We start from the raw sequence: 23,127 nt of genomic DNA, 5'->3' as shown, positions 1-23,127 counted from the left end.
AGGGAGTCCTGCACGGTATTGGGCCCGTAACCTGTTCACAGGTGTGAGATGGTACGGGTGGCCCGGTGGGCGGGCAAATGTCTGTATTAAAGTCGTTTAGTTCTGGTAGCCCCTTCCTGTAGGGAGCAATAGTCCGCAGCATACAGCACCTGAAGAACATACAATAAAACCCATTAGAGCTTCTCTCTCACCCAGAGCATTGACGTCACCCCTAGGCTGTGGGGGAAACGCAAGGGAAAGCCTGTTTCATTAGTCCTGCACATCTGCATACAGATGTTTCCCATTAGGGGGCATCAGAGGCATTCTTGGGCTCTTTTGAAACCATGCCGCTATCAGCTGCTGTCCCATTCCGGCCCGGGTGATTTATGAAGTGCCGTCTGCCTTCACTCAAACTCTGCTCTTCTTTTAAGGCTGCAGTATCTGTAACAGTGGGGGTGAAGTTGTATTTTTCATTTGGAATTGGTAGTTGGGTGGTGGGGTTGAGAGTAATGAAGACGTGCAAGGGTTGTGATATCAGTACATATACGATGGGTCGATCCTGTGGATCTATCATTGCTAATAACATTACATCTATATCTGCTGGAATAGCCAGGGAGAAGTGGCGCAGATGAAGTCTCCTGACGCTGGACTTCATTTTAAACCCAATGTGTTGTGTTTGGCAGCAGAAAAAAGAAACCACTCGTGTTTGAGAACAAATAGATATTGTTCCTGTGCATAATATTAGCGCAAATATAGCTCGAATAAAGCTGGCTTCTCTTTAACAGTGAACACGCCTTCATAATAAATGAGACGCTGAGTGATGGACAGCGCAGACTCGGGGCTTTCCAGCGCAACCACAGAGCAGCAATGCGGTGAAACCGGTCGGACCAGCCTCGCCGGGAACAGGGCGCCTGAGGGGCCACCTGCACCCGGCTCCGACCCCGGGAGAGGACAATGAGCAGTGAACCAGTGAACTCACACAAATCTGATGCATGCATACATACACCGACAGCATAAGACAAGCCTTAATAATAATAATAATAATAATAATAATAATAATAATAATAAGTACGCCATTGTGCAGCTATAAGGAGGGTCTGGTGAACATTAGCCGAGTGCACAGATATGGTGGGATCCGTGCCCTCCTGCCGAAACAGCGGCTCGCAGGCTGGGATATCCGCTGAGTTCCTCCCGCTCGACGCACTTCCCAGATGTTCAAACCGCCGCATGTATCGTGCAAGTCACGTCAGGAATCGCAATATTTATGTGCACAAGCGTATCATATGGACACGGTGCATTACCTGTGTTAAGTGTTTTTCCACAGATCTGGCACTTGGGCGGAGCGGGTAGGCGATACTGCCCCCTGTCCTTGATTTGTGTATGAGTGTGTGCGCGCTGCTCCAGTCTCGGTCCCTCCTCCTGCCCCCCCCCGGAACGATCTGTGTGTGTGCGTGTGTGCAGATTTGACTCCCTTCTGGAAAAGTGACAACTTGAACTAGAGCGTCAAAGCAAACGGAGGTTGCTCTGTTGTTTGCACAGGAGGAGACGCCGGAGGAGGAAGCAGTGCTGCTGCGTGTTAGCCCACTTCTGTTGGCTCTTGTCCTTTTGAAGACCCCTCACAGGGGCTCTGGCGTCCGGGGACTGGCAGGTGTTGTGAGGGGGACCCGCACTGTCCCCTCACCCCTGAGAGGCGGGCTGGATTGGAGACGCCGATACGGAGCTCCGGTGTTCGTCTTTTTCTCCACATTAGCAGTTTTCGCTGGACGCTGCCGTTTCCACAAAGCCATGGATCCCAGTCCCACAGTTGGTGGACCCCGTGTTTCCTGCACATGGTGGATATAGGTGCCATTCATGTGGACCCCGTGTTTCGTGCCCACTGTGGATATAGGTGCTTCTCATCCATAACAGCGCCGGGACCCCCCACACAGAGCCAGCCAGCCCGGACCATGGCGCGCCGTGCTCTCTCGCCAGTGCCGGGCACGCGTGTGCTGCTGTGGCTCCTCATCGGTGAGTGTCTCTTGGTAGTAGAATAAAAAACACAACTTTTGTTTTTGTATAAAGAAATGCAATGAGATATTCCTGTTCTGTTGACGATTGCTGTCAGTCAGGGGCTGATCAAACTGCGCCAGAAACAGCGAGAATAGACAGATTTGCACAAATCATTTGAACAGGATGGTGATAATCCGGACAGGTGGACACGCCGTCTGTCTCAAGATCAGCCCCAGCTTTGCCTGTTTGACCGGGAAGACTCCTGTCGGTCGCCAAGCACGTCTACGCTGGAAACCAAGAGGATCAGTAGTAGTAGTAATAATAATAATAATAATAATAATAATAATAATAATAATAATAATAATACGGTATGTATTTTATATAGCGCCTTTCATAACTGAATATCACAAAGCGTTTTACAAAGGAGAAAACAAATCAATGAACAGTACACAAAACAATCATATCAGTGGATTCACCCCCACTGCTGCATGTATGGAAAAATGCAAACACACACATTTAAATGCATTTCTGATTCAACCCAAACCCCGCCTGTTTTAATTAAACCCTACATTAATAACAATAATAATAATAACAATAATAATAATAATTAATATAAGTGTAAGGAAAATAGTTATTGACAGGATACGTTTTAGTCTGCAGTCTTTTAAACAGATTTAGGAAACTCATCAAACTTATTTTTATGGTGATTATTAATAATATTTTCTGACTCCTTTATCCAACACGACTCCGATTAAACAAAACAACTGCATTATAAGCTCATGGTATAGGGAACTGTAAATGGTGCGAAGTAAATGTAATGACAAAAACCAAACCAGAAATAAATGAAGCATAAAGCCACAATGCGATGGCAAGATAAAGCAGCTCCAGCCAGTGAGAAGCACTGCGGCACCCACGGCTGAAAACCGAGCCGAGAGTGACCGTGGGTGCTGGAGATCAGATCTCCACCGCGGCAGTGCGGTTCTGTGCGGGGCAGAAGTCAAGAGCTTTGCAAACAAACCCTCCTGCCGGGCAGATGACTGCACAAGAGCCGAGCAACAACCCCGACCTGGGGCTGCCTGACGGGGCATCTGGAGTCCAGCGTGTGGAGTGGGGGAGAGGGTGAAGGTGCTGGGTGTTGGCATCAGTGGGCGTCAGTGGCAGCATTGTTAACACTTTGGTTATTTTAGGAACAGGAATGCTCCATGTCCCTTCGTCTATATCAAATTCCAGGAAAGTTAACAAAAGATTATGCAAATGTCAGCTCTGCCCTGGCAGGATCGAGCAGCAGCCTCCGAATAATTGACCGAGGACGGACTGGTCCAAGTCTCACTTCATTTATCATCCATCCTTCATCTCCCCCTCAGGAGGCAGGTCCCGACAGACCAACAAAACACAATGTACGAGTAATGTGGTAGTAATAAATTCACAAGGAGCAAGTGGGGAAAAGGGGGTAGTTCACGGAGGAGCATCAGTAGTCCGCCAGGGGGTAGTTACCTGCAGAACAGATGCAATTAAGGCCGTTTAAATCTGGGGGCTTTAGTAGGGAGAGCAGGTTGGGGGGCAGGTAAGTCAGTGCGGGTTAACAAGTGCATTGAGGCCAGAGAGTCCCATCGCTGGGGAGGGGGCAGGGGGATTAGTGGAGGGGCTTCCAGGGGACTCTGGGGCGCTGCTGTGGGGACGGTGTCAGGAGGAATGTCCTCCGCAGGCATGGGGGGGGTGGGAGGGACGCGTGTCTCTCTTTACTCGGTGCAGCGCTCTTCACAAGATCAGATACTCTGTGCAGAAGCCGTGTGGAAATCGTGTGGGTGGGAAGCTTTTAGCATTTAAAGAACAGGCTTTAATCAGACCTGCAGGGTTTTGTGTGTTTTTTTCATCTTCCTGACCTCCTCCCACGGCTTTTTCTTTTAGTTGTGTTTATTTCATTGTTTAAGTAGAAGGCACCCATACACACACACAAGCACACACACACACGCATACCACAGCAGCTATTGGGTAACAGAAAGAAAGGGAAAATAATCAAGAAAGGAGAGCTGGCCACAGCTCTGAGGTCACACCCTGCTGGGATGCAGTGAGCGTGGCGTGCATCGCACATGACCCATGGGAGAGAGTTCACTGTCAATTTCAAGAGCACAAGTGCAGGTGAAGGACGAGCCTCCGTTTCCCTCGCTCTCTCACTGGGGATGACTTCAGAAAAACAGGCGCACCAACCGGAGGCCTGAAGAGCAGCCGTCATGTTTAATTCAGTCTCTGTGAAGCGGTTCGTATCTCCTCGATTCCCAGGAGGCTCTCGGTGAGAAGCGGAGGTATCTCTCCAGGCCCCATTTAAAACCTGGCCCCCCATCCTGTCTGTGAGATTGAAATTCTGTCCCTCCCAACAAGCCTGTGCGTGTGTGAACAGATGTATCTGCAGGTATTTTATATTCCCCGTTGACTGACGTCTGGTTTTCAAAGGTCGGCTCTGTATCCTTTCCTTTCCTGGTGCGGCCCGAGGGTTTTGCCCACAGTGCAGGTGCTTGAGCTGCGGCCTCGGCTGCTGTCACTTGGCACGGACTGCGATTGTGCGCACAGGAAATTGGAGAGCCGGGTCTGTGTGTTTCTTTTGTATGCGAAAGGGCCTGGAGAGAGAAGGAGAGGATGGCCCTATTATCTGTGATTCTCGCTGGCTGCAGGTTCGTGAATAGATGGGACTGTGGAAGGTGAAGTGAGCCTGTGCAGGTCTGAGCCAAATACCGAAGGATACGGCACGCTGTAGCCCCCACACACCCAGCACGCTGTAATCAAGCAGCCCGAGTCCCGATATTCTAGATGGCTCTGCACAGTTGCGGTCAATGGAATTGGACCAGGAATTGAAGGTATCTGTGGTTCGAGGATTAGAGTTGCCATCGTCTGGGTTGATTGATTTCAAGTGAAACTGGAACTGAACAGAAGGCATTGATCCGCAGCTCTGTTGCTCTGTGGTTTGTCTGTTAAAGGCAATAGATGTAATAGATGATGAAATGGATTAATTAATTCCATCGTGGCGGTGTCTGACACTGGAGAAAGTGTGCAACGTGCCGCTGTGCATTGGGATCTGAGGATGGTGCAGCTGCGTTGCGTTGTTTTCCGCGGCGAAGTAAGCAGACAGCCGTGTCTCGGCCTCAGCCCGTGTTTATTTCTCCTGCTCTTTCGCTGTGTTCATGTGTTTATTGATGTCGTGCCTGGCTGCACTGGAGAGAGCGCCTCATTAGGAGAGTAAACACGACGGGCAACAGTAGCTTGGTGGCGGCCCGGGGGAGGCCCTGTCAAGGCATAGTGAGGATCGTCTGGGGGCGGCCCCTGGAGTGAGGCCAGGCTGCTGTGTGTATGGGCCTGGGGACATCTCGGGCCTGCTGGGGCAAACTGGGGAATGTTAACCAGTCATGAGAAATCAAGCAAAAGATGAGATAAATTGGCCAAACCAGTCCAGAGGGATAAGAACGATGAGCGACACATACCTGCCACAGAGTGCAAGGCAACACCCCGGCAAAAAGACCTGGAGCAGCTACTGCGTAGATCTGAACATTGCAAAGCGTCTCTCAATGCGAGGACATTCCGGGACACACAGCGCTCATTCCAATAAAGGGGATTAGGGTTCAGAGCTGTGACAAACTGAGAACGCTTTTATTCATTCATGGACTGGCATCGTGCTGATAGGACGGGAGGCTGGTATGAGGCTGCTGTTTGGGATTACAGCTCTACTCTTCTGAAATGAGGGGACTGTGGCGCTGCCCTTCCTGATACCAGGCTGACCAATTTAATCTGTGCTTTTGTATCCCTAATTAAGCGTGTAATTGATCCAATTAAATAATGGCGGTGAAGGTCAGAGCAGCCCGTGTCTGTGGAGGCCCAGGGCCGTGGCTACAGTATGCATCAGATGTCTCCTCTCTCAAATTAAGGTTTCAGAATGACTTCCTCGTCTCCACAAAGGAGGCTGGAGGACGGATGCGTACTGTCTCCCGTCCCCAGGGCAGAGAGACAGCCCTACCCTCCGAGTCCCTGGCTGGTGTGTCTCTTCACTGTGCCGTCGAACCGAAGACACGGCCGCGCAGCTAGGGAAAGCGGTCCTCTGTGAACTGCTGGGTGTGATGATGTCCTGATCGTGTGATTAGAGGGGAAGCTGGAGAACAATGAGGGGAGTTCCTCTCCTCCAGCAGATATAGGACTCGCAGAAATGCACATTGAGGGGCCGGCAAAGATGCAGCAGGGAGCTTTATATCAGTTACTCAACGGCCAGAGACGCCGAAACTCGATCCGGGAGATCAGCGCTCAAGGTGCCTGTGGTGGAATTACTGTATTATGATGCGCTGACTTCTTCCCATTGTCCTCAATATAATCTGCCTGGCTGTGCATTACTGCCTGTTTTTAGACTGTAGTGTGTGTGTGTGTTTCCTGGCTCTGCACTTTCTTGACACTTTCTTGAGCAGCATCGTCAGAGACAGGAAAACTACGTCTGAAGCCGCAGTGTGTGAGAGAGAGCAGCTGCGTCTTCTCAGTGTCTGCACGGTCCGCTTGTATGAATCATCGTGAGGTTGCCCAGAGAGAGAGTTTAATGGGCGTCTTTTCCCTTGTTAGCAGCGCGAGGGGAAACACACTCTCCTCTCTAGAACATGTATCACGTAGTCGACAAAAGCAGCGAGTGAGAAGCTCCTGGCAGCCGTTCAACAGGGCTTACTGGACCCAGAGCGCAGATCACCGTAAAGGCAGGCCGGGGGATTAGGTGCTTCCAATTCTGGTTATTGCCAGTGCCCCTTAAGGTCAATACGGGAAGGGAGGTGTAGGTATGAGGAGCACATACTTAAATAGGACAATCAGGCTTTGCTTGCTATTTCCCCTAATGACTGTTTGTCATTATCAAACTCCGTGTAGCAGCATGTGTGCGGTACACGTGTCTGATTACAGGAGAGCAGCATGCCGGAACATTAACAGACGGCAGGATTGAGCCCATCTGATTGTCCGCAGCGTGTCTTCAGAGGCGGTTTTAATGTGTTTATTGGGATGATTGGAGCCACACAGAGGTGGCATCTGTCCAGAGTTGAACGAATGAACGAATGGACTGGCAGTGGCCTGTTTACAAACATGGGGGTCTGTGTGTGGCTGCCACATCTGTGTGCAGTCAGTCACACTGTCATAAAGGTATTGACTGGCATGGCCTTCCTTGGACAATGATGCAGCCTGGCTCCAAGAGAGGTTCCTTCCAGGCTGGTTGTCAGGGTGCTTTATAGTACAAACGTCTTGTGTGACACTGGCCTGGTATTTGCTCATGTGTCTCTCCGATCATACAGCGGGACGTCTCTCTGGCATCTTGTCAGCTGTCCTCGGAGTCTCCCTGCAGTGATGGGGAGATCCTCACTGTCTTACGTTAACATCTGAGGTGTTTATTTCAGAGGGAAGTTGTCCATGCGACCCTGTGTTGTCATGGGTGGAGCTGCCCTCTCGCTGGGGCGTGTTTTCAGTGTCGGGGCAGCCGAGGGCCCTGATTATCACTGTCTCTCTCGTTCGTTCCTTGTCACAGACAGGAGCTGAGGGGGAGCAGATTGCGGCGGCTTCCTCAGATGGAGTCGCTCTTCCCAACCTCCGACTGTATCTGCTAATTGGAAACACCGGGGACACGTGGGTCTGCCATCCACCGGGCAGGGGCCACCTCCCGCCTCCTGTCGATTCACCCATTTAATCCTCTCCTCCCACGCCGGCTCCCGCTCCCCGATTGCAGTGCAGATTCATTCGTGCAGCTCACGCTTTACAGGCGCTCCTGCATCGGGACTCGGATTAGAAGTCTTTACTGCGCTGAGCCCGATAACTGAATTAATAATAAGGAAGAAATCGGTGTCTGTGAGTTCAGCTCCTTCAGTCGCCCCAGTTCCTGTGTCTGTCCAAGTCTTTCTCAACTGGGACAAACGTTTCATTATAAACACATTGAAAGAAATGCAGCTACATGTATAGATCTTATATCATTACACATAAGAACATGAGACAGTGTCCAATCGAGAGGAGGCCATCCGCCCCATCGTGCTCGTTTGGTGTCCATTAATAACTAAGTGATCAAGGATCCTATCCAGTCTGTTTTTGAATGTTCTCAAATTGTCTCTTCAGCCACATTGCTGGTGAGTTTGTTCAGATTGTGAACCCCCGGGAGGGTCAGACTGGACCCCTCCGAGCACTGCTGGGAGCACCCTGGCTCCATGGGACGTCACCCGGAGAAATCGTATCATTGTGTAGTTTTTTAACATTGCCGAAGAGGCCAGTATGCCCAGCCGAGTTGTAAAACACACAAACGAACACACGAGTTAAACAGACATGGACACAGCCTGACCCACCGTCTCTTGCACACAGTGCCGGTTCTGTCCTCGGGAAAGTCGATCTCTTTCACGACCCACACAGGCGCCATATGGAGCAACGTTTGGATCATTCAAGATTAATGCTGACCTGGATACGGCGGCGCTGAGATCAGAGGCTCTTCCTGGAAGGCTTTCACACGAGACGCGGGTAATAGGAGCTCAAGCTGCTGCGCTGCGCCGAGGGGGCAGTTGTGTAACGGGCGGCCAGTGGGACGGTGGGACTCCTGGGTTTGGGTTTGTGCAGTTCCCTGAAAGCTCAGGCAGACTGGGAGTGTTTTTTTTTGTCTCTACTGCACAAACTCCTTCCTTTATCCATCGTCTACCTCCTGACGGGACGTTCGTCCTTTACAGAGCAATCCTCCTCTGGCCCAGATCGAGAGATCAGTCCGGGGCCAGCGAGTGCAGGAAGCCAGCAGTTAAAAGCCAGTGATTCAGAGAGCTGTTTCACCAGGGGTGGCCTTCCTTATTAATTAGGGAAGTAGTAAAGGTTCCTGTCAACGCCTGGATAGATTATACACGCCAGAGGAAGGCTGGCTAATACGACACAACAAAACAAAAACTGCAAAAGACATTGCCTCCTTCCTCTGCTGATCCCCCCGCCGGCTCACTCTCCCTCCCCACCCCACTTTTTTGTGAAAAGAAAAGAAAACGAGAGAAGCAGAAACAGAGCTGAGCTGTGATCCATCACCGGGACCCAGAGTCTGTCAGCTCCTCTGTCTGAGGTCCTCGGAGCGGCGGCTCATGGTTCGGGTTCCTCCTGCAGGGATGCCGCCCGGGGGGCGGAAATAAAGAAAGAGAGGACAGAGAAAACGCAGATCATAACAGCGTGGTTTTTGTGTTGTAAATGAGTTCAAAAGCAGCCTTTACATCTTTACCTGACCTAACACAGCACAGAGAGAAACAGATGAGATAAAAAGACTCAGACAGCGCCCCCACGGCTCGCTCCGGTCCAGCGCGGTCCTCAGGCGCGGCTCGATCCCACGTCCCACACCTGCCTGCCTGCGGCCGTTTCAGCTTCAGGGATCACAGATTGCACCAGGAGAGAAACACGTCGCCTCAGATTTGATTGCTACACTGGAGAGTCTCACTGCAGTGTGCAGTGTGCAGTCAATCAACACTCTTAAGACTGACCCCTATGAGTTCCAGCTCTGACCGCGTTTATTCAAGTGGATTTCTGGCACTGTTTTATTATTGGTCGGAATCAAAATATGCTTTTTTAAACACAGATGCATAGCAATGCAGATAATAATGAAATGAAAGCTTTTTTTTTAGTGGCTTGTTTTTGGCAGAAGTCTAATTTACTTCACTGTGATCTGTCATCGTGTTCAGCGTGTTTGACGCAGGAATGGCCCGGTGGCTGAGAGCCTCCCACGGCTCGTTCACAAACCACTTGTGTGGAAACCCAGCAGGACTTGAGTTCCAGTCATCGCTCTGTGGAAAAACATGCCATGCCCCCCCACCCCCGCTCCGAGACTCCGAACCGCAGTGGAGCCCGACTGGATCAAATACCCGGCGATTCGTCTGACTGCTGCCTCTGAGCGCGCTTGATGTAATTTACGCCCTGCCTCTGAGCGCGCGCCCACAGTAAACACATCTCCCCGGGCTGTGGGAGTTTCAGCTCGGAGGTTTTTCTGCTTGTTTGAGTGTTTGTGCCACCCTCCCCCCGGCTCAGTTCCCTCCCTCTCTCTCTCTCATGCCAGCTTCTGAGTGCGTCTCGTCTTTATGAATTATAAATCCTCTCCCAGCTCCCCGGTCTCCCCGGCGGTCTCCCCTAAATCTCTGCGCCGTCTCCTCCTGTAAGAGCAGAGATCCATCATCTGGGGGGAGAGCGGCCTGGTGCCACAGAGAGGCTTAGGAATTCAAATCCAAGTACATGTTTCTCTCAGTGCTTTATAACCAGCCCAGGGCACAGACACGCACACACACACACGCACATGCACACGCACATACACCTGTTTTCTCTGAAGCTCAGGCTTGTGTCTTTGAAGACCCAGATCACAGGGCAGGGGCGCCTCCCCCAGCAGGAGCAAGGCAGTCGTTGCTGGCCGTGACCCCAGCTTCCTCTTGAAATGTCTGACTTTGCCGGCGGCTGAGTTTCACTTCCATTTATCTGCCTTCCTGGGAGATCCTCTGAGGCCGCGAAGAAAGCTGTGCAACAATGGAAGGTGACCGAACAAGAGCTCTCCTTTCTGTATGCGTGCGCCTCTCGAAGTTCTGGGTATTCAGTCTTTTTTTATTATCTGTGTGTGTGCAGCTGTGTGAGTGTGTGTATATCACTGTGTGTTTCTGTGTGTGTCTCTGTTTGTTCTCTTTGCTTCTATTTCTGTCTCTCCTTCATCTCCTCTCCTCTCGCGTGTCGCATTGATAGGATTCTGACACCTTCCTGACTCGGTGTGCCAGCGAGAGGGCAATTGCCTCGAAGCATTTTTAATCGCAGGCCTGTAAATGCCCCAGGGGCTGATGGGCAGCTGCGGTGGTGTCCTGGCTGCCTCCCTGCGTCCCACCTGTCCCTCGGCGTCCCGGCGGGTGGATTTGCTGGAGACCGCGCTGAGAGGGGCTTCTGTCTGTTGGGTCAAAAGCGACGGTGAGGGACACCAGGGGAAGGTGTTTGCGTGGCTGTGTGACAGTTTTTAAAGTCCTCTAGCTGCTGCTGGATTAACGGAGACCTGAGACACGTGGCTGGTTGTGGCCCTTGGGGATCATAGCTGTGTTTATTGTTCAATGAATAGATGAGAAGATGGATGGATAGGCAGGCCTATACAGGACAGGTACTCAATGACAGACAGACAGACAGACGCACGCACTGACAGGGGGCTGGGAGGTGGATGAGGGTGAGGTATTGCTTGGCCCCACAGAGGAGCCCCTGAAGGAAACCCTGAAGCCCCCCAGGGAGGCTGTTCTCGAAGTGTCTCTGTTTTTATGCACATGTGTGAGGGAAGGCGTCACATGAGCGTATTTTTAATGTGCCGTTCGAAGAGAACAGAGCTCCGTTTTAATGGATCGAGGCAAAGTTTGTAATTACAGCCCTAAACAACGACAACAACAAAGGCAATTATAACAATCAAGCTGCTGAAGGATCTGCGTGGCGCCGGTCTTTATTTACTCCGGCGTTCATCACTGATTCTAATTGCACTTCCCTGTCTGGCGGAGAGATGTGTGATTAATAGAACATAAGAACATAAGAAAGTTTACAAACGAGAGGGGGCCATTCGACCCATCGTGCTCGTTTGGTGTTCATTAATATCTAAGTGATCCAAGGATCCTATCCAGACTATTTTTAAATGTTCCCAAACTTTCAGCTTCAACCACATCACTGGGGAGTTTATTCCAGATTGTGACGCCTCTCTGTGTAAAGAAGTGTCTCCTGTTTTCCGTTTTGAATGCCTTGAAGCCCAATTTCCATTTGTGTCCCCGGGTGCATGTGTCCCTGCTGATCTGGAAAAGCTCCTCTGGTTTGATGTGGTCGATGCCTTTCATGATTTTGAAGACTTGGATCAAGTCCCCATGTAGTCTCCTCTGTTCCAGGGTGAAAAGGTTCAGGTCCTCAGTCTCTCAGTAGGACATTCCCTTCAGACCTGGAATAAGTCTGGTTGCTCTCCTCTGAACTGCCTCTAGAGCAGCGATATCTTTCTTGAAGGTTGGAGCCCAGAACTGTCCACAGTATCCAGATGAGCTCTAACTAGTGCATTGTACAGTCTGAACATCACTGCCCTTGTTCTCAATTCTACACTTTTGACAATATACCCTAGCATTGTGTTTGCCTTTTTTATTGCTTCCCCACATTGTTTGGATGGAGAAAGTGAGGAGTCCACGTAGACTCCTAGGTCTTTCTCATGCGTTACTTCATCTAGTTCTATTCTTCCCATAGTGTAATTATAGTGGACATTTATGTTACCTGCATGTATTATCTTGCACTTGTCCACATTGAATTTCATTTGCCAGGTGTCAGCCCACAACTGAATATTATCTAAGTCCCTCTGAATAGCCTGTGCTGCCGAGATTGTATCTCCTGAGCCACCTATTTTAGTATCATCTGCAAATTTGACAAGTTTGCTAACTATCCCTGAGTCCAGATCATTAACATAGATTAGAAAAAGCAAAGGCCCTAGTACTGATCCCTGTGGAACTCCACTAACAACCTCACTCCAGTTAGAAGCGACTCCCCTAATCGACACCCTCTGTTTCCTAGACATCAACCAGTTCATAATCCATCTACTTACATTACCCTGAATGCCTACAGCTTCCAATTTGAGGATTAGTCTTTGGTGTGGAACCTTATCAAAAGCTTTTTGTAAATCTTAGTATATCATATCATATGCTTTCACGTGATCTACAGCTGCAGTTGCATGTTCAATTTTTTTAAAATAAATTAGTAAGACATGATCTGCCTCGTCTAAACCCATGTTGACTATCTCCAAGAATATGTTTTTCATTAAGATGCTCCTCTATTTTCTGTCTAATCATCTTTTCCAACATTTTACAGGTGATGCAGGTGAGACTGATTGGTCTGTAATTTCCTGGCTCAGTTTTGTCCCCTTTCTTGTGGATTGGTATGACATTTGCTGTCTTCCAGTCAGTTGGCACATCCCCTGTTCTAAGTGTCATTTGGAATAATTGAGTTAGTGGCCTATAAATAATTTCCCTCATTTCTTTAAGTACTGTTGGAAATATCCCATCTGGCCCAGGTGATTTGTTTGTTTTTAATTCTGCTAGTCTCTTTAGTACCTCCTCCTCATTTATCCTGATCTCTCTTAGGGTTTGACTGGACTGATTGTTAACCTGTGACATGTTATCTGTCTTTTCTTTTGTGAAAACCTCTGTGAATACTCATTTAGAACATTTGCCACATCTTGTTCGTTTTCCAAGATACCTCCATTTTTGCCCTTTATCTGTTTCACCTCCTCCTTTATTGACCGCTTGCTGTTGTAATATTGAAAAAAGCTCTTTGCATTAGCTTTAGCTCCAAGAGCTGTTTCTTTCTATTTCCCTCTATGATTTCCTGATCCCTTTCTTAAGATCTCTTTGCAGCTCAACATATTCTATGTATTTTGTTTCATCACCATCCCTTTTGTATGTGCTATACAACATTTTCTTTCTCATGATATTTTCTTGCATACCTCTATTAAACAATTTTGGCCAGTGTTTTTTGTTCCTCAATTTGCTAAGTTTTGGAACAAATTGCTCCTGAGCCTCAAGTAGTATATTCTTAAAATATACCCATCCATTTTCAACTAACTCTGTATCCAGTGTGCTCCAGTCTACCTCTTCTAAGTGCCGTCTCATACCTTCAAGGTTTGCTTTTCTAAAATTGTAGACCATTGTTTTAGACTTGGTCCTTGTTTTTTGAAAGAATGCCTCAAAGCTAACCATATTGTGATCACAATTTGCCATTGGTTCTCTAACTAGTGTCCCCCTGACTCTATCTTGGTCATTTGAAAAGATCAAGTCAATACATGCGCTCTCTCTGGTTGGTTCCCTGACAAATTGAGTCATTTATCATCTCAACCATTTCCATTTCTGCTTCTGTAGTCCCCACTGGGCTTTCCCAGTCTAAGTTTGGGAAATTGAAATCCCCCATTATAACAGCCACATCCTTGCTACATGCAGTCCTGATTACACTGTACAATGCAGCATCTTTCTGAATATCTGAGTTGGGTGGCCTGTAACACACTCCTACCACTAATCCTCCAGATCTCTTGTTCAAAAGTTTCACCCACAAAGATTCTGTTCTGTTACTGGGATCTAATACAAGTTCTTCTGCCTCAATGTAATTTTTCACATATAATGCTACCCAACCCCATCTTCGATTTTGCCTGTCCCTCCTAAACTGTGTGTATCCTTCCAACTTGTATTCAAGTTCAATAAGCAACCTCTGTGTGTTCTTTGTGTTTATTGTGTCCTCTTCCCCTTTCCTTTGTTTGACACTTTGATTTGTGTCCTCGGTTGTCCTTGTTCATGCTGTCAGATCCTACATGTCACAGTGAGGTGAAGCTCAGCAGTGTCTGTCGGAGCGGCCACACGGTGAAACCACATGAAACGGGCATCGATGCCGGTGCCGTGAATCCCCGAGACCCAGAGGAGCGCGTGGTTAAAACAGAGCTGTCGTTTACGGCCTTTTAAAATGATCCCTCACTCTCCTGTCTCTCTGGAGTTTATTATCCATGCAGTCTCTGACAGAAGTCTGCTGGCGGCCGCGTCTGATGGCCGGGCTGAGACTCGCCTGTCAGTTATGTGGTTTAGAAACACTCTGATGGCACCGCTTGTTGCAGTGCCTGGTGTAGCCCTGCTCATAAAAGCACCAAGTTAGGTATATATATAAGTCTGGCTTGGCTGCTCTCAGCCTGGGTGTGGATTACTTTTACAATCTTTTCCCCTCTCTCTCTCTCTCTCTGTTTCTGTAGCCCATCACTTCATTTCTGTGACGGCCTGCGATGAGGCCTTCTACGTCCACGCCATCGAGGAGCACTGCCTGGCCAAGTTCCGGTTCGACATGGAAGCGCTAGACCAGCGAGACTGGTGCAACTGGGAGGACACCGTGGAGTAAGTGTCTCCAGCTCGCACACAGCCCCCCACACCACTGTTATCCGCATAGGGGCCTCGGAGGAGGTCGTTTCCCAGAATTCCCCATCTTGTCGTTATCATATTTGTAAATGTCCTCAAGGATGATGTATTTTGCTCAGTTGAAACAGCTGTTAAATGCACGTCCAGGGTTTTCACACAATCCGTGAGCGTCGGGGGGGCGTCAGTTCTAGAAACGGGCCGGGGCAGTACAGTGTGGCGCTCTTATTGACCAGGCCGGGCCGTGCGCTGCACACACAAACCTGCATCGTTCCTCCGTGACAGATAATACACTCGAGTCCTTGGACGGACTTCAGAGACGACACCCGGCACAGACAAGAGCACTGCTGTCGGGTTACCCCCCCTGTGCTTTTGTCTCCTTCATCACACAGACACCCTGTTACCTCTTCAACCTGGCACTCGTCCAACCAACAACCCTGGAGCCTGACCAGAGCAGCTGTACAAATACAGCTGTGTGTGTGTGTGCATGTGTGTTTGTAGAAGGTCACAGACCACAGTTTGCAAAGCCTCACAGTCAGTGTGTGACGCTGGAGACTTCCTCTGAAATGCAGAGGGATAAGGTTTGGGCTGGAGCAGAAAGAGAGGAACCGGGTCGTGCCGTCGTCACTCTCTCTCTATTTCTGGACCCTGAAGCTGATTTTAATGAATTCCCATCAATCCAAAGGTATAAAAAAAAAGCTGTGTGGGCGTTGGGGAAGTGACCTGCCGGCCACTGCGGCTGCTAAGGAGCGCAGAGCTGTCACTCAGGCTTCAGCACTGCCACCGGCCGCGTGACCGAGGCACCGAGGGCCCAGAGCCTGGCCCGTCCATCCCGGTGCTTCTATAGGGTAATGAGTACCCAGCAACCTCGCCGAAGCAGAGAGCTCTGTCCCTTCCAGGCACTGTGCTGTGTCGGGCGAGAGCTGGGGTCTTGTGACTGCAGGGTGTTCCGGATGAGCGGCCTTATTTTAAGAGCATTGCTATAGTTACAGGAGTTACATCGTTCACTTATTGATCAGTCGTATTTATTTTTAATGCTTGGAAACTTTCGGATCACATTAGTGTCTCTGTTCACCACGCCCCACACACGGCCTGGAGGAGGGATTCACGGCGTCGGCTGTGTGGCTTCTGTGCCGGCGCTGCAGTCCTTTCTGTCCGACTCGCAGGTATGAGTGACGCGCTGTGCTACGGCGAAGGCAGAGTCTGGTTTCTGCTCCCCGCTCTGTAAGCAGACCCTGCCATCCGGCCCCGCTGTGTGGGGCCCCTGTGGGGGGGGGCGTCCGTGTCAGGTTGCAGAGACAGGTGGCAGGAGGTCTAGGGGCCGGAAGCTCAGTCAGCCCAGTCCCTCCACCGGGCTCGACTAGTCTTAATAATAATAATTATTTTGAGTAGAACATCAAAGGCTACTGTCTCCCTGGCCGACCGAGTGTCTCTCTTTATTTCTTTCTTCTTGACTGCCTATTAAGGATGGGCTTGTCTCTAAGTTTTGTGCTGGGCTCTGTGCCGGGCTCTGTGCTGGGCTCTGTGCTGGTTTGCACGGTGCCCCCACGTGTTACACGGCTTGGGGACGCTGTTGAGTTTGTGCCCGTGTGCTTCGAGGATTCCCTGACCGATGGCGTCCAATACAATGACTGGCCCAGAGAATGATGTCGATGACAGCGAGCCTCAGACGCGCCCCCTCAATCCCCTGGGCTCTCTGGGCTCCCAGCCGGCACTAAGAGGGGCTTCCAAACAGTTCTGAAAGTTATCTGCGATGGCCAAACGAGGTTCATCTCTGAAGGAGTGCAAAACATCCAGTCGACTCAGAGCTTTGATCTCCCGCTCCTGTGAAGTGCACACGTCCGACTGACAGGGAGATGAACAAAGAGAATCACACACACACGCTCTGATCTAGCTGCATAGACTCTGGTTATTTATATTCATACACGCCCACAGGCTTCCTCTTTAAAATCTCAGAGAGATGGTTTTTAAAGGGAGAGACTTTACATTTTCTTGTATGCATGGTTGATAGCTCTTAACTTGGACTCTGGGAGTGTACAGGAAATAGAGTGACATGTTATAAAGAATAATTTGAACACAGTTAAAAAAAAACAGTATGTGGTCAGTCCAGGTGAAACACAATCCAGTTCGCTATATCCACCCTGGCTCAGAACCCTGAGTGTAGCCGTGAGTCAGGACAGCGTTTCACTCGACTTCTGTGCAGTTGTGCACGCTCTCTGAAAGAAACAGCATGAGTTAGTGTGCAATAATACACGCACACACAAGCATGCACACACACACACTCGCACATATGATCATCAATGGAAACAAAGGTGTCTTTTGCTGTTTTGAAAACTAGGAGTGCTGGTGAGTTGCTGTTCTCAGAGATATCTGCGCAGGGGTCTGGTGTCCTAGCCTGGCTGTCCCCCCAGATCCCCATCTGTCCTGGAGGGCAACAGCTTAGTCGATGCAGGGGGGAAACAACAGAAACTAAATGTGTGTGACAGTGATTTCACGCTGATTATCAGGGGGAAGGGATAGAGCCGGAGAGAAGGGGAAGTCCAGGCACGGAGGTTTAAGCCTGTATTAAATGCAGGGATGCAGGATGTTGTGTTTTTTCATTTCAAAAAAGTGGCGTGGCGTGTGCCGTGAATGTTTCCATGAGTTCTGTGACTGTATCCCCCTGTTCCCCTGTGTGCCCCATTCCGGCTCAGTGCTCTACTGGAACACTTTTCTTTCAAGTTCCTTTCCTTAATGTCCCCCTGTCAGAACATATGGATAAGGGCGTCTGCCAATAAATAAATCATAATAATAATAATAACATATGCCCATTTCGCCGTATTGCAAGTTAAGCTGCTCCCTCTCTCTATCCAAGTGGTTTTAAATGTATTATTTTCCTGCGCTGCCGGGGAAGTGCTGCGGCACATTAACCCACTTTTCAAACCCCAGCCGCTCTGCTCTGTCCCCCAGCGGTGTTCTCGAGCTGTCAGGGTGATCGATGCCAGTGGAGGTTAGTGTTCAAGAGGCACTTAATGCTTTTTCCCTGTGTGCGGCTGCTTGTGATCGCTCCAGACTCCGCGGTGGCTCTTCGGGATGTTGATCACACACATGCGGAGAACACGTTGTAACGCTGTGTGGGTTGACACACACAAGCACATTTGAACACATCTGATCATTTATTTTAATGAAAAGCAAGTACAGTCAGAGCTGGCCACGTGACACGAGGAAGCAGTAATTGATCGTATCAGATATTATCAGCGGGGGAATGAAAGCCAAGCCATGTCCACAGCTATGACTTCAGCACTGAAGGGATCTAATTAGCCGGTTTGCATTTGATGGAGGTGTTTGTGGGGCGCTGTCACCGTGGGGCTTTCGGGTCGAGCCCTTGCTGTCAGGTTGAGCAGGACCTCGCTGACTCTGCTGGACAGCTGATTGTGTCATTAGAGTCGGGCATGACTGCATGAATATATATCACTCAAAAAGAAGCAGAGGAGAGAGAGAGAGGCAGGGAGGTGAAGGTCCAGGGGACGAGATGAGCTTGTGAAATATAAACGCGGTGACTCATCGTGCGCAGGGCGGCAGGGAGAGCAGGCGACTGTGTAGCGCTGACATTTAAATGAAAAACACACACACACTTAATTGGCTCTCCTCTTCTCCCCTGGCTTCTCTGAGCTGCCTCTAGATGATCTTTCTCTTGAGAACCATATTCAGGTTCTTTAATATCCGGGCATGTTAGGGGCTGTCCAGGTGTCCATCCTGCCGGACCTTGTGTCGCAGAACCGCAGGCAAGATGGGTTCCTGCTCCTGGATCCAGGGTGCCGTGGGCTGCCTCTGGAGAGGTGTGTGATCTTCACGGCCGGGTCTGGTACCACAGGCCGAGAGTCTTTGTTAATCTAAATTGCAGAAAATGTCAATGTTTTTAGCAGGTGGTGTGTGAATGTGTCCCCCGCTGTACAAGTCCTGTCAGATCCAGCAGATGAGTGAGAACCTCGGGTCTGAGACTGCTGCGCTCGACGTGTGTGTTCTGCGCTGACGCACAGCTGTGTTGTGCGGTGTTTGTATGGAGGGGCTCGGTGTCCTCAGAGGGGCCCCACTCTCGCATTCCTGTACCGTCCCCTCTCTGGCTAACTATAGCAGTTAGACTGGGACGAGAAGCCGAGATCCTCAGGGCGGCCGCGACCGAAAGAGAAAATCCGATTTAGGGCTGCAGCTCGATCCACAATTGTCCCACAGAGCTGCCCCTCGCTGGGGGATCAGCTGGTACCACACACTCTCAATCTGTGCCCCCCACACACGCACACGCGCACACGCACACACAGAGCTGTTTCTCAGTGTTAATCAGCAGGGCTGTGTGATGCACAATGCACATCCTGGCATCGAGAAGCCCATTAGTCCTGACTGGCTGTCGGGTCACTCTGGTATTGAACGTCTCCAGCCTGAGAGCCAGCGCTGCCTGTCTGTCCTTCAGGCCTGATGGCTGTCACTGAGGCTGAGCTGAGGGGAGACGGGCAGCTCTGCACAGAGCACTCAACGGCTGCATCCCACTCCTCTCTCAGGCTCAAGTGGACGGGTAATCGGACTCTCTCTTGCAGGTGCCGTCGCTTGCGTTGCGTCAGGTGCGAAGGAGTCGGTGCTCATTGCCCCGGGAAGGGCAGCCATGTGATTTAAACATCTCGGACACACCGGGCTGCAAGCGCGTCTCGTCTGTGTGTGTGTTTTGTAAACATGGACATGACAAGGTGTGCATTACGCAGCCGGGGGGGTTTGTTTAAAAGGAAACATTTGCTTTGGGGAGGACTGCGGACTGGAGATGGGTTGCCGCGGGTGGCCACTTGGAGAGAGAGATTGGCATCGATTCTCCTGTAACACAGCGGTGGAACTCCCTTCCACACTGCCGCAAAAACACAACGAGACGGTGGAACAAATAGGACAGACTTTGTCTTCCTCCGTCCCTGGGCTTAGATAAGTAAACGAACACGAGTCCCTGGAGAGACAGCCCCCTGGTACTGTCACTATCTGTGGCCCCAAGGCAAGCATCCAGACTTATTCCAGGTCTGAAGGTAACGTCCTACTGAGAGACTGAGGAACTGAACCTTTTCACCCTGGAACAGAGGAGACTAAGTGGGGACTTAATCCAAGTCTTCAACATCATGAAAGGCATCGACCACATCAAACCAGAGGAGCTTTTCCAGATCAGCAGGGACACACGCACCCGGGACACACAATGGAAATTGGGCTTCAAGGCATTCAGACAGAAAACAGGAGACACTTCTTCACACAGAGAGGCGTCACAATCTGAACAAACTCCCCAGCGATGTGTCTGAAGAGACAATGTGGGAACATTCAAAAACAGACTGGATAGGATCCTTGATCACTTAGTTATTAATGGACACCAAACGAGCACGATGGGGCGAAAGGCCTCCTCTCAATTGGACACTTTCTCATGTCTCTCTCTGTGGCAGTGGTGCTGTCTGTCTCTGCGATTCTTCTGTCCTGATGATGATGCTCAGTTGAGGATTAGCAGCAGAAGATTTAAAATATTCAGATTGTAGAGGAAATAATCCCAGAGCGCCATCTCAGCTCAGTGCTGGCTCCCCGTCTCTCTCACACACACAGCGCTGGAGTCCAGTGTCGGTCTGATTTGCATCTCTCCTGTGCGAATGCGGCTCCAAGAAGAACCGGCTCCTTTCACAAATTTTGCATTTTGCAAAGCAGGCGTTTTGCTGCCCTCGAACACAGAGGGCCTTCATCGCTGTGCTGCCACTTCCTGTCCCTCTGGGTTTTCTTAAATCCCGGTAACGATTGTACAGCAGGGGGACTCCAAACCATGTAAGGACATCCTCACCTCTGCAGGTTTTCCGTGTGACATGTTCTCGTTCCACAGTGGAATCTGTGTGTTCGGCTCGTCGAGCAGCGCCGCGTTGATCGCTGTGGCCCGTGGCGGCAAAATACTTGATTACCCTCCCTGGCGCTTTATGCTAATCGGTCTTATTTGTTTCTCTGGGGGATGGAAACAAGACATCAGCCAGACAGGAGAGTCACCGTCTCTCTGGAGTGATTAATCTCTCGCTTACAGCGGCAGTGAAAAGGGTAGAAAATACATTATTTACAGGGCTGAGGTTTGTGTTTTATTAAGACTGTTACCCTCAATGGAAGAGACGGCTGAGTGTGTAGTGAGCTGTGCAGAGGGACACGGGGGGCTGTGCAGGTCTCACAGCACTGTCCCAACGCACCCCAAACACCTGCCTTCTGCAGAGCTGGTGCCTGTGCCTGGTGACTGCCCTGCTTTGGGCGTTGGGCAGGTGTGTGTGTGAGTGTTGGGCTTGTGTCACACAGGTGTGTGTGTGTGTGTGTGTGTGTGTGTGACAAAATTTGCTGCATTTTTAATATATAGGTGTAAATAAATACATTGAAAACAAACAAAGGTAAAATTCTATACATTTATGAATATGTAAATATGCTCTGCTTTGTACTTCATTCTCTAATTTATCTCACACACATTAGTCAAGTACAATAATGATCATAGATAGAAATTATGTAAATATAGTTTAATTATAGTGAATACAAGTTGCATTTCAATAAAGCAAATGTTTCAAATGTCCTGCATGAAAGTGAGTGTTGACAGGAACACGAGTCATTAGCGTATCTGTCCTTGTGTTTATGCAGTTCTATAATTCACTTTCTCATTATTGGTTGAGGACCCATCACTGTGGCTTTAACTGCATGTGCTGTGTGATTTGTGTATTATTTGTCAATTTGTTGTGATGTCCCCAATGAGCCGTGCAGACACCTCTTCATCGCCGTGTAAAGTGAGGCATTCAGCTCTGCCCGTCCCGGCGCCGGTCCCTCTCGCCCCCCGTCTCACCCAGTCCTCTTCTCCCGCAGGTCCTACGGTGAACTGACCAACTGCACCTACCTGATCGCGCTCAAGATGGACTGCTTCTGGCCCAACCGGCTGGTGGACGAGTTCTTCATCGGGATCCACCGGCTGTACTTCTGGAACTGCTCCCTGTCCGGCCGGCTGCTCAGTGACCCGCCCACCGACATCCTGGGCCCCTTCATCGCCGTGCCGGTGCTGGTGACGCTGCTCATGACCGCGCTGGTGGTGTGGCGGAGCAAACGCAACGAGGGCATGGTGTGAGCGGCCGAAGACATGCACCGGCTTCAGTGTCTCTCTATTTCTGTTTGTTATTTTTGTTATTAGCAGCAGATGCACACAGACACGCAAAACTTAGTACTTATGTCCGTGTTATATTTAAATTGTTTGTTTGCTTTTTAATTCTTCGCTGGACTCTGGCCACCCCAGCTGGACGCCTGCCTGGATTATAAATATTTTATATATATATATATATATATATATATATATATATATATATATATATAGAGAGAGAGAGAAAGAGAGAGAGAGAGAGAGAGAGAGAGAGGAGGGATGCTGAGAGAGACAATGACAGAGAGAGAGAGAGAGGGGGATTGAAATGGATGGACATACCCCAGCTGGACAGACACCGGTGACGGACCCCTGTGCTGTGAGGCTGAGGGGTCCTGGTCTAGACGTGAACTCGTTCATCTCTCGTTGGATGTCTTCCCTGCTCAGAAGCTGATAATCCTGGCGTGGGAGAACGTCTCGGCCCGGTGACCGAACCCGAGCCCACGGGATGCCTCGCGCGCACACACAGCTGGGGTCCGCGCGGGGCGGCAGCCAACCGAACGGCAGTGCAGGGGCTCCACTGTGGGAGGACTGACTCTGCGGGACTTGCTGTCATATCCATCGACACTGGATTTAAAAATGTGTTTTCCGTGTGTTGTCTAAGTTAACGCACTCTTTATCTTTAGCTGTTTGTGCATTGTGCCAAACGCTTAGAGACACTAGCACTACTGCTTCCCACTGTACAAAGGATAATATAATAATTATACGTATTTAAAGTAGATACTGAATTTGACTACCAGCGTACTTTAATTTAATTAAAAATGCAAGAGGAAGCCACAGCTGCTCGTTTTCTTTTGTCTGCACATTGGTCTGAGTGGATATAGTCTGTCTGTCTGTCTGTGCAGGGGTTCAGACTCGGTCAGCTGGTGTTTCAGACTCTTGGCTCTCGGACAGCGATGCCACAGAGACAAATCCGTCCCACTCAAAAACCAACAACACAAGAAATACCGCAACACTCAAGAGTTGAATTCAAAACGGTTGTTAATTAAAGGCTGAATTGATGAGTTTGGGCCTTTACTTCCTCAGGTTGGTCTCTCCGAGTCGCCTGTTTGAATCCCTCGT

At 49.8% G+C, this 23,127-nt stretch overlaps 1 protein-coding gene across 2 annotated transcripts; it reads left to right on the top strand.

Annotated features, from left to right (window-relative positions):
* Positions 1-1,426: 1,426 nt before the first annotated feature.
* On the top strand, positions 1,427-22,844 carry ramp1 (receptor activity modifying protein 1). Of its 2 annotated transcripts, none has more exons than XM_066687861.1 (3): positions 1,427-1,986; positions 14,723-14,861; positions 21,744-22,844. In XM_066687861.1, exons 1-3 carry the CDS (start codon positions 1,809-1,811, stop codon positions 21,997-21,999), a joined length of 573 nt encoding a protein of 190 aa, XP_066543958.1. In that variant the 5' UTR covers positions 1,427-1,808; the 3' UTR covers positions 22,000-22,844. The 2 variants fall into 2 exon arrangements, with proteins under 2 accessions (XP_066543958.1, XP_066543959.1); XM_066687862.1 differs by lacking the exon at positions 1,427-1,986 and adding an exon at positions 10,413-10,539.
* Positions 22,845-23,127: the final 283 nt, after the last annotated feature.

Source organism: Amia ocellicauda, chromosome 16 (genome assembly GCF_036373705.1).
Source record: "Amia ocellicauda isolate fAmiCal2 chromosome 16, fAmiCal2.hap1, whole genome shotgun sequence".
Classification (NCBI taxonomy): Eukaryota; Metazoa; Chordata; class Actinopteri; order Amiiformes; family Amiidae; genus Amia; species Amia ocellicauda.
Note: the sequence above shows the minus strand (reverse complement) of the source record. Positions and strands in the feature narration are given on the sequence as shown.